Source organism: Elephas maximus, chromosome 4 (assembly GCF_024166365.1).
Source record: "Elephas maximus indicus isolate mEleMax1 chromosome 4, mEleMax1 primary haplotype, whole genome shotgun sequence".
Lineage (NCBI taxonomy): Eukaryota > Metazoa > Chordata > Mammalia > Proboscidea > Elephantidae > Elephas > Elephas maximus.
Window position 1 is genome coordinate 104,021,478 of NC_064822.1, and position 12,010 is coordinate 104,033,487.

General features: G+C 40.0%; 1 protein-coding gene across 1 annotated transcript; it reads left to right on the forward strand.

The window, feature by feature from the left end:
- The first annotated feature begins 9,311 nt into the window (after positions 1-9,311).
- On the forward strand, positions 9,312-10,235 carry LOC126075381 (olfactory receptor 8S1-like). The gene has a single exon (XM_049883014.1). It carries the CDS (start codon positions 9,312-9,314, stop codon positions 10,233-10,235), a length of 924 nt encoding a protein of 307 aa, XP_049738971.1.
- The last annotated feature ends 1,775 nt before the right edge of the window (positions 10,236-12,010 follow it).

Sequence of the window (12,010 nt, forward strand, 5' to 3'; positions counted from 1 at the left end):
AGGTTAAAAGCTAGGTTTAGAGTTAGGAATAAGGTTAGTTTCAGGGTTAAGGTTAGGTTTATGTTTAGGTTTAGGATTAGGTTTTGTATTAAGATTAGGGTTAGGTATATGGTTAGGATTAGGGTTACATTTAGGGTGAGGATTAGGTGCAGGCTTAGCCTTAGGTTTAGTGTTAAAAATAGAGTTATGGTTAGTGTTAGGGCTATGGTTTGGGTAAGGGTAAGATTTAGGGTAAGTTATGGTTAACATTAGGGTTACAGTTAGCATTCAGTTTAGGGTAGGATTGGATTAGGTTTGGGTTTAGGTGTGAAGTTAGGTTTAGTTTAGAAGTAGGTTTCTGGCTGGGTTGTGATTGGTGTTTGGGGTTTAGCGTTGGCTTTTGGAGTTATAGTTTTGGGTTATGGTTTATGTAGGGTTAGAGTTTAGGGTTAGGCTATGGTTTAGGGTTAGAGTTTATGGTTTATTGTTTTGTATTTAGGTTTGTATCAGGTTTAGGGTTAGCAGTTAAGGTTGTGGTTGTGGTTGGGGATTAGAGTTAGTGGTTGGTTTGGTGTTGGGGTTGCGGTGGAGGTTAGAGATTAGGTGTTAGGGTTTTAGTTAGGGTTAGAAGTTAGGATTAGGGCTTAAATTTTAGGTTTGTGTTGAGGATGGATATGGATTTGGGTTTTGTTTTTGATGTTAGGTGGTAAAGGTTGGGGTTGGGTTTAGGAAAGAGTTAGGGTTAGGCTTTAGGATTTTGAGCTAGGGTTAGTATTAGAGTTATGGTAAGGGTTATGGCAGGGGGTTGTAGTTTACGGATTAGGGTTAGGGGCCAGGGTTGTGTTGGGTTGTAGTTGAGTTTAGTAGTCGGCAGTTTGGGGTTAGGCTAAGGGTTAGGTTTTTGAGTGAGGGTTCGTGTTTGGATTTCATATTTTGGGTTGGTGTTGTTTTGGTGTGAATTTAAGGGTTAAAGATTAGGGGTTTGGATTGGAATTAAGATTACATTTAGGCTAACATTAGCTTTTGTTTAGAGTTAGGTTTTATGTTAAGGCTAGGCATGGTGTTGGTTAGGTTTAGGGTTAGGTTTAGTTTTAGGTTTAATGTTAGGGTTAGGTTTGTCGTTAGGTTTATGGACAGGATTATAGTTATGATCAGGGTTACATAGAAAAAATAATAAATAAATGAAAAATCAGCCACTGAAAACCCTATGAAGCACATTTCTACTCTAATACACATGGGATCTCCTGGAGTCTAAAGTGACTGAACAGAAACTGGTTTAATCTGATATTAAGAAATAAATTAGATCTGGATTTAACTTCTCTCAAATAATCATGTTTGAAAACCAAAAATCCAAACCAATATTCATGAAGTCAATTCTAACTCAGTACGTTGACAGGGAACAGCCAAAAACTCAAGCTGGATGCAAAAGAGGACGTGGAATGAGGGATACCATTGCAGATGTTAGATGGATCTTGGCTGAAAGCGGAGAATACCAGAAAGATGTTTACCTGTCTTTTGTTGACTACGCAAATGTATTCGACTGTATGTATCATAACAAATCATGAGTAACGTTGCAAAGAATGGGCATTCCAGAACCCTTAATTATGCTTATGCAAAACCTGTACATAGATCAAGAGGCAGTCTTTCGAACAGAACCAGGGGATACTGTGTGGTTTAAAATCAGAAAATGTGTGTGTCAGGGCTGTATTTTTCACCATACTAATTCAATCTGTATGCTGAGCAAAGAATCCAAGAAGCAGGCGTACATGAAAAAGAATGGGCATCAGGACTGGAGGAAGACTTACTAACAACCTACAATCCACAGATAACACAACCTTGCTTGCTAAAACCGAAGATGACTGGAAACACTTAAATGATGAAGATCAAAGACTGCAGCCTTCAATAGGGATTACACCTAAACATAAAGAAAACAAAAATCCTCACAACTGGACCAATAAGCAACATCATAACAAATGGAGAAAATATCAAGTTGCCAAGGATTTTACTTCACTTGGATCCACAGTCAGTACCTGTGTTAGTCATCTAGTGCTGCTATAACAGAAATACCACAAGGGGACAGCTTTAACAAAGAGAAGTTTATTTCCTCACAGTAAAGTAGGCTGAAAGTCCAAATTCAGAGCGTCAGTTCCACCGGCCTTCTCATCAATCTTCCCCTGGACTAGGAGTTTCTCCTCGCAGGCACCCCAGGTCCAAAGGGCGTGCTCTGCTCCCAGTGCTTCTTTCTTGGTGGTATGAGGTCCCCAACTCTCTGCTCAATTCCCTTTCCTTCTATCTCTGGTAAGATAAAAGATGGTGCAGGCCACACCCCAGGGAAACTCCCTTTACATTGGATCAGGGATGTGACCTTAGAAAGGGTGTTACAATCCTACCCTAATCCTCTTTAACATAAAATTATTATCACAAAATGGAGAACAACCACACAATACTGGGAATCATGGCTTAACCAAGTTGACACATGTTTTCGGGGGACACAATTCATTCCATGACAATGCCCATGGAAGCAGCAGTCAAGAAATCAAACAACATATTGCACTGGGCAAATCTGCTGCAAAGGACCTCTTTAAAGTGTTCAAAAGCAAAGATGTCAGTTTGAGGTCTAAGATGCACCTGACCCAAGCCATGGTATTTTCATCACCTCAAATGCATGCGAAAGCTGGAATAAGGAATACTGAAGAAGAATTGATGCATTGAATTATGGTGGTGGTGAAGAATATTGAAAACACCACGGACTGCCAGAAGAACGAACAAGTCTGTTTCGTAAGAAGTACAGCCAGAATGCTCCTTGGAAGCAAGGATGGAAAGACTTTATCTCAAGTATTTTGAACATGTTTTTAGGAGGGACCAGCCTTTGAAGAAGGACTTCATGCCTGGTGAAGTAGAAGATCAGCAAAAAAGAGGAAGACCCCCAAGGAGATGGATTGATACAGTGGCTCTAACAGTGCTCAAACATAGCAAGGATTGTGAGGATGGCGCAGGGCCAGAGAGAGTTTTGTTCCATTGTACATAGGTTGTACATTGAGTCAGGACCAACTCAATGGCACCTAACTACAACAACAACAGAACCTGAAGGACCAATCGTTTTTCTAGGGTGGGTTATCTTTTCTCTCAATTAATCATTATAGTGGGCAATCCTTTTGTGAATATGAGAAAAACTCTTACATTAGAACATAACCTGAGCCTCAGTATTGTGTCATAGCTCAGCTCCTTTAAGAATTCCTAAGGATTGTGGGCAGCTCCTGTGCAGAGGTGAGATCAGAAGGCAGAGGGGGACAAGGAGCCGTTGAATGGACATGGGAAATACAAGGTGGAGAGGAGGAGTGTGCTGTCACATTATAGGGAGAGCAACTAGGGCCACACAACAATGTGTGTATAAGTTTTTGAATGAGAAACTGACTTGAATTGTAAACTTTCATTTACAGCGCAATTAAAAAAAAGAAAAGAATTCCTAAGGGGCATTCTCAGCTCCATGTGGCCATGAGAATATGTTCATTTTCCAGCAGAATAAATTTATTTTTAATCCTTTTCTTCTCTCTTTTTGCAGCCCCCACAATCCTAGAAGAGCTCTTTTCTAGGTTTTAAATTACTGCCTAAATTCAAAAACTTCAAATACTGCCATGGAAAGAATTCCATGTGCCTCTTACTAAGTTTAACTTTCTAGTTAACTAGAAACTGTGAAGTTAGCAAGTCCAGAGCATGGCTCCAGGCTGAGACTTCAGGGAATACGGGGCATTAGCTCAGCTTCCCCTAGCTACCTAAGGACGATAGCTTCTGATTGGCTGCACTGGCGAGTTCTTTCTTTAAAAGATGTCCTTAGGACAGTATTCAGATTTACAGAGGAAATAAATGAAGAGATGGCATGTTACTGGATCTGAGTCATGTAAGAAAGTTTTAATGAAATACATGCCAGTTGTTCAGAGTATACCTTTCTTTAGAGAAATTGTCCTTGTCTTTCCATTAGTAATTTGCATTGCAGAATAATACCACTATAGATTAATGTATTGAGGGGAAAAATCCTGATTCTGTAACATTCAAGCGCTTCTAGAGATTGAACTATTCCAATTTCCTGCACTCGTTAACAGAAAGAAGAAAAAGTTATCTGCTATGTTGAGAGTCAGACTCCTGTGACACGAATTCTCTTCTGGGAAGACTTTATCTAGGATGTGTCCATCCATAATGGTGAAGCCAAAATATACAGAAACTTCCATAAAAAGCTGGTAATATCTTTCCTGATTCTCTTGTGTTCCCCTAATTTTTCTTCTTGGAAAGATCTATGTGAGTTTTAGTTCTGCTGTCCATTCTATCCTCAAACCAGAATCCCTGTCACTTCATCATCCATTGAATTCCTGCTAGAGCTGAGGCTCCTGCTCCACGCATCCCTCTTGCTTGACCTGGAGATGAAAAATTGCTGCTCCTTGGCAGACCATCTCCTCCTCTGCATGGGGTCCTGATATCTCTCTTCCCTCATCCACCTTAAACACCTCCTCAGAAAGGCCTCTCTTCCCTCCTTGCTTAACACTGGGGACAGGGACATCTTACAGACTGAGTATAAATCCTATCATGCTTTTGAATCCCAAAAGATTGCAAAAAACTGAGACCTGGAATGAAATGAGGAGATCAGAGATAGACATTGGACTGTTGGAACTATTTCTATCCCTACTTGCCCAGACTCATAGCGACCTTATAGGACAGAGTAGAACTGCCCCATAGAGTTTCGAAGGAGCGCCTGGCGGATTCGAACTGCTGACCCTTTGGTTAGCAGCTGTAGCACTTAACAACTATGCGTCGGAATCGACTCGGCGGCACTGGGTTTGGGTTTGGTTTACTTGCCCAGAACCCCAGTAAGGGGAACTGCAGTGAAGATTTTCTCTTCCTCAACAACCCTCAGATCTAGTCACCACTGAGCCAGTGTGAATGGTACGAGGGAGCAGAGGGAGGACAGCTCTGAGAATAATATCAAGTGGATAAAGTAGACCTTTGGTCCCCTACTGCTTCCAGCATTGATATCCTTCTCCCCAGTCCAGATTCCTCCCCCGTGCACCTAGGGTCTGAATGTCGTCTCTCAGACACTAGGATCCCTCAAGCCATCTTGTCCAGGCTGACCTTCCACACACACACTTCATTTATTCATTCCATAAATATCTTTAAGCAATCATTCCAAGTAAGGCACTTTACCAGGCACATAAAGAATCTCTTATTTATAGCAACCTGCTTTCAAGTAGTTGATCCTTTAGGCAAAATCAGATAATTAAGATATTAACTCTCTCAGAGTTATTTTTTCTTTGTTTTTTACTGATCCTTAAGCCAGTGAAAGGAATCTGTGATTTTCTGTAATACAGCTGAATAGGAAAGATGCTTGTTTTAGTGAACCTTCTGAGTGTCATAAAATCATGAACATACCCAATATCCTGCTTTGTCTCTTTGTAGGAGAAAGTCATCAAATTATCAGGTGTGCCATGGATATCAAGTGTCTGTGTTGGAAACATGGTGAGACAGATGCTTGTCTAAGACCCTTCTGAGATCCTCTGTTTTTCTCCTGTACCCCTCTCCATCTTTCCTTTAGTCTTGTTCTACTCTCTCCCATGTGTTAAATCTGGCATCAGTCTTTTATACTTCCAGATGAAATGAAGTCAATATCTTCCTTTCTGAAGAATGACTGGAAGTTGAATTTGTTTTTATGCTTAATTGATACAGGATTTAAACAAAAAACCTGTGGTCATTAAAGAAACCTCAGACATCAGTTCGAGGTGTTCTTTAAGAGCGATGAGGGAGGGAATGCTCCTTTTTCGTGATACCTCCAAAATTACATGAAAGCATAGCTGCTGCCTTCATCCACAAAAAATGTGGATGTAAGGCAGGACAGAAAACTATTTTCCAGAAATGTTATAGTGTTCTTGATACAAGAGCTTAAAGTGCCTGCAGACACTGTGGTCAGGTATCTCTTATGAGAAGAAGTGGAAGAACAGAAGCAATTTTCAGGATAGCTCTATCCACAAATGCTTTGAAATATTTAAATCTTTGGAGAAAATGGTTTCAATTTATCATTTTACTTTGCTTTGTAGTCCCAGGTAAAATGCTTGTTTTCAATGGTATTTATAATTTTATCCTTGTAGGATTCTTGAAAAGAGCTTCTCCATCACTGGATATAAGTTTAAGTGTCTGCAGGCACACAAAGGTGAACATTGCCCTGTTTGTCCAGGCTCTGGTGTCTAAGGTGGATTTAAGCATTGACTTATGGCTTTGTTAATGGGATTAGAATTTAAGTTTTAGTTGATGAGCTCTCACGGGGTCATAGATTGCTCATGAGGCTAGAGGGGCAAGAAACAGGGCTCTCTGAATCAGCAGCATAAAAGTTTTATGAGTCCAGAAGGCTATCATGGGATCAGATTGTAGACTGCCAGACAAAAACAGAATACTAGTAAGTTAATATAAAACCATCCAAGCCAGGCATATAGGACAGTAACTTACTACACTGTTGTTTTGTTAGTTGCCACCGAGTCAGCTCCGACTCATGGCAACCCACGTACAACATAGCAAAACTTTGCCTGGTTCTGCACCTTCGTCACAATTTTTGGTGTGCTCAAATCTTTTGTTGCAGCCACTGTCTATTTTGAGTGCCTTCCAAGATAGGGGGCTTATCTTCCAGCACTATATCAGATAATATTCTGTTTTGATCCATAGAGTTTTCTCTGGCTAATTTTCAAAAATAGATCACCAGGTCTTTCTTCCTAGTCTGTCTTAGTCTGGAAGCTCCTCTGAACCCTGTCTACCATGGGTGATCCTGCTGGTATTTGAAATACAGATAGCATATCTTCCAGCATCACAGTGACATGCAAGCCACCAGAGTGCAGCAAACTGACAGATGGCACACATAATACATAGCCCCATATATTAGGGTTCAAAATTATTCTAAATATAGCATCACTACTAACATCACCAGCTGCTGCACAGGAGAAAGATGCAGCAGTCTGCTTCCATAAAGATTTACGGCCTTGGAAACCCTGTGGGGCAGCTCTACTCTGTCCTATAGGGTCACTATAAGTTGGAATCAACTCGATGGCAATGGATTTGGTTTGGTTTTTTGGTACTAATGTAACCAGAGCCCTGGTAGTACAACAGTTAATAGCCCGACTGCTAACCAAAAGGTTGGCAGTTCAAACTCATCCAGTGGCTCCACAGTAGAAAGACCTGCCAATCTGTTCCTATAAAGATTACAACCTAGAAAATTCTATGGGGCAGTTCTACCTTGTGATACGAGGTCACCATGAGTCCAAATTGACTCGACAGCACCAAACGACAACAGCTAACATAAACTGCCCACCATCCTGGTCCTCTTGGACATATACCTGAAACTTAGGGCAAGAGGATGTAAGAAAAGGCTAAGTAAAAAACTACAGATTTTTTTTCACTATTATTGTCCTGGCATCCACAGCACAAATGCCAGCAGTTTCTTGATGTGATAAAAGTACTAGTGGTTTCTACAAAAAATGAGAACACATAAGAGGTTTTGCCGTGACATGAAATAACATGACCTGTGCAGATAATAACATCCTTGAAATTCAGCAGCAGCAGCAGCCCCTGTACATTACGGGTAGGCAGCATGATGACTTTGATAAACAATATCAGCAATACCTCTGCTAGGCATTAGTGCTATTGGGGCCATTGGAGTGAAAGGTGGGAGTTGTGTTTGGAGTAGTCAAGAAACCTTGTCTGAGGTATACATGAAATGTCATATGGAGGCTTCCAGAATAGTCTGAGAAGAATCTGATGGGGTGGGAAGGCAACACAGAATGGGTGGGAACGAAGTCAGAGAATGCTGATTTGTGGTTGTTATTATTATTTAAAACCCTATTAAATGTGGTCCATGTTCTCGAAGAGCTCAGTCTGAAGGGGAAAACTGAGATACACGTTTAACGTCAAGTTTTAAAAGAAGCAGAATTCAGACTATGACATAAAGCAGCTGAGAGCAAGGATCCCATTAATATGAATCCTGTGGTTTTACAGGAGGGAGCATTCAGGACAGGCTAAAGATTTGAGCTGAGGCCAGGAGGTCCATGAGAGTTCAGATCAGTGGAACAAAAGAGAACATTTGAAGTGGAGAACAATACGAGCAAAGACACAGAAATAAATAGATAAGCCTGGTATCAGAAGTAACCTGAATGGCTAAAGGTAAGTTAAGGGTAGATGAGGAAAAGCTCTAAATGTCAAGGTGGGAAATGTGGTCTTTATTCCTTGGACCAGGCCTAGATCCTGGGCTGATAATTAGGGGAAAATGGGATTTAATTTTTCTTCTTCTACTTCTTGCCAACATGGCATTACAAAATCCCCCTGAATATCTGATTTTTCATGGGTAAAATAGGGATGATTCCCTGTCCTAGGAATAAGAATTACCTGAGAACTAATGGAGAGAGTGATTGACAAAGTGTTCTATATGCGATAAAGACCTAGTCAAATTAAATATGCTGTTCATTCAGTAAGGAGCAAGGCCACATAATGACTCTTTCTTCTATTAAAAAATATTTAAAATTATACTTATGATTGCACTGATATGAAGATAAACACAATCCAGGCTGGATTATATTCATATTTTTCTTCTGATCTTAAGAGAAAATATTTTCAGAGGCCCTAAAATAATTGTGAACCCTAGGCACTATGCCTACTATGCCTAATGAGTAAGCCATGCCTGGTAAGGAGCCCTTGGATAATTCTGAACAAAATAAAAAACAATTATTGGCGAAATCAGGAGAAAAGAGAAGGATTAGAAAACCACTGCAGATACGCACTAGAATTTTTAAGGATTTCTGAAGGGTGGAAAGAGTCCAAACCAAACCCAACCCAAACCCATTGTTACCAAGTGAATTCCAACTCACAGCAACCCTATAGGACAGGTGAGAACTGTCCCCTAGGGTTTCCAAGGAACGGCTGGTGGATTTGAACTGCCAACCCTTTGGTTAGCAACCTGAGCACTTAGCTACTGTACTACCAAGGATAGAAAGAGTCAAGTAGAAGCTAAATGCTGTGAATGCGTAAATGATCCAGGAATATTCATTCTTCCAGTTACTCCCTATGGAACAGGAATTGTATTGCCTGAATTATGTGGAGACTATGACCAAAGATCGTCAGCTGTCAAAACAGGATAAAAGCTCTTACTGAGATACCAATATAGTGGAGCAAACTTGGAATGGTCATGCAGAGTCCAGGCTGAGCAAGGAGGGATATATGAGAAGATTGGGTGATGCCTTGAAGGACACAGAAACAATCAGTGGAGAGCTCAACCCCCTTCCTATTTTACTCCAAGGAAATACCCTCTATAAATGGCCTTGAGGAACCACACCACCATCACTGAGTTTTTTCTCACTGGGCTGTCTACTGATCCCCACATCGAGGCTCTGCTATTCGCGCTTTTCCTGGTGATTTACCTTCTGACCATGATGGGGAACCTGATGATGTTGCTGGTGATCAGGGCAGATTCCCACCTCCACACACCCATGTACTTCTTCCTGAGTAATCTGTCATTCCTGGACATCTGTTTCTCTTCTGTTACTGTGCCCAAGCTGCTGGAGGACCTCCTGTCTGAGAAGAAAACCATCTCAGTAGAGGGTTGCATGGCTCAGGTCTTCTTTGTGTTTATCACTGCAGGTACTGAAGCCTTCCTGCTCTCGATGATGGCCTATGACCGCTATGCAGCCATCTGCCACCCACTGCTCTATGGCCAGGTGATGAGCAACCAGCTCTGTGTGAGGCTGGTGTTGACCTCATGGGGCCTGGCCTCTCTCAACTCAGTTGTCATTGTGCTCTTGGCTATTAACCTGGACTTCTGTGAAGCCCAAACTATACACCACTACATCTGTGAGCTGCCTTCTCTCTTCCCCCTGTCTTGCTCTGATACCTCCATCAATATCAATATCCTGATCTGCTCTATTTTCCTGCATGGGTTTGGAACCTTCCTTCCAATCTTCATCTCCTATGCCCGTATTATCTCCACCGTCCTGAGCATCAGCTCCACCACAGGCAGAAACAAGGCCTTCTCCACCTGTTCCTCCCACCTCATTGCAGTGATCCTGTCCTTCGGTTCAGGTTTGGTTCGCTATCTCATGCCCACCTCTGGTTCCTCCCTTGATTTGCTTGCCTCCTTACAGTACAGTGTGGTCACTCCCATGTTGAATCCACTGATCTACAGCCTAAAGAACAAGGACGTGAAGGCAGCTTTGAAAAGAATGCTAGAGAAATATGTGTAATATTTTAGGTAGTGAACAATGACACAGAATAATAGAAAATGAGTTTGTGTTGCCAAGTGCTTGAAATAAGGTAGAGTTCTGGCCCATAACTTGAAGGGGAACCAGTACCAATAAAAAATAAAAGACACCAAATAATACCTAGTTTTATATCTGTAGATCTATGGTCTATGTTTTCTTTATTCTGCCAACCCTTTCTTTCCAGGACTCAGACGTTAGATCTCCTGAATTGATCATTTATATTATCTTTTCACTCATTATTTTTCAAGTTATTGGCCTGCTCTGTTGTGGATTATATCCAATTTATTGTCTCCCATAGTATTTTGACTATTTTTATTTCTTCCACCAGTTGTTACCTTTATATAATTTTTAGTCTTACGCCTTTATTTATGAATTTCAACTTTAAAAAAAGAAAATAATATATGTTGACACCTCCCATGGAGAATGATAAATTTATTTTACTTGGACAACCCCCTTCTCCTTCTACTATTAAAAAAAAAAAAAAAAAACTCGTTTGCTATCTTCTGGGATTTTTGTCCCTGGATATCGTCAAAAAAAAATCATTATTATCTTTACATTATGTGACTTTCGAATCAATTAAATTCTGGCTTTTAATCATGATTTCTATAGTATTCAGGCATCATTCTCTGCTAAGATTATTCAATACTCGCTGGCATTCTTTTCGCAGCATTTTCCCGTTTTTGCTTCTCCCTCTCCACAGTGAGGCATAATGATTAGATGCATAGTCTCCAGAGCCTGTGTTTGCCTGTGTTCAAACCCATATAAGCTTTATAATACTGCTAAGTTACTTCTCTGTGCCTCAGTTTCCTGTATATAAAAATGGGAAAATAATAGTATCTACATCATTGGGTTATTGTGGGGATTAAATGAGGTGGTATGTATAGGCACTTACAAAACTAATAGCCACCTTTCGAGTGTTATCTATCATTCATGAGTTCTTTATTTTCTTCTCCTTTTATTTTATTCTTCTTTTATTTTATTGGATTTTACCTACTTTTTTTTGAGATATGGACATTATGACATATTCCAAGTCCTTGCATATCTGAGAACTTCCTTATATTGACTCTACATATGAATGAAAACTTGACTAGGTACAGAATTTGGGGGTCCCATTTTTTTCTTCTGTGTATACTGTATACTGTCATCTGGCATCTAGTGTTCTTCGGGGAAGTAGAAGGACAGCATGGCTTTTTTGCTACAAGCAAAAGATAAAAAACAAAACAGCACCAAGAGAGCATAAAGGCCGTAAAAAAAAAGTATAAAATTACATCACAGAAAAATATAAAAGTATATATATTATAACAATAACAGAAATATTATACAATCATTATTAAAAGGGAAAGGCTTAAGTTTGTGTCAAAAATATATATGTATTTCAAGTGACTTATGAAGATTAAAATTTTTTTAAATGTGCAAAGATATAAACTAGAATATGTTCATGTATTATTGTCAGTCAAAATTGAATTCAAAACAAAAAAAAAGACGAAGCATCTAATACAGCAGCCAAACATAATAGATGCTCAACAAATATTTGCTGGCTGAATGAATACCACTTTCAGATTTTGAAGTCTACAATCCACAATGATGTCTACAAGCCACAAAAAAGTTATCGACTGTGAACCTTTACTATTCAATTCGCATAGCATAAAATACTGTAAGAATTACAGGTAGAACAGACTTACAATGGGGTTCCGTTCTAATGACTTTGTCATAGGTCAGTTCTGACATGTCAAACACCTCTTTTTTTAGTTTTGATT

Bases quoted from the DNA above. Each gene is read 5' to 3' on its own strand.
- LOC126075381 (XM_049883014.1), top strand. From the start codon at position 9,312: ATGGCCTTGAGGAACCACACCACCATCACTGAGTTTTTTCTCACTGGG.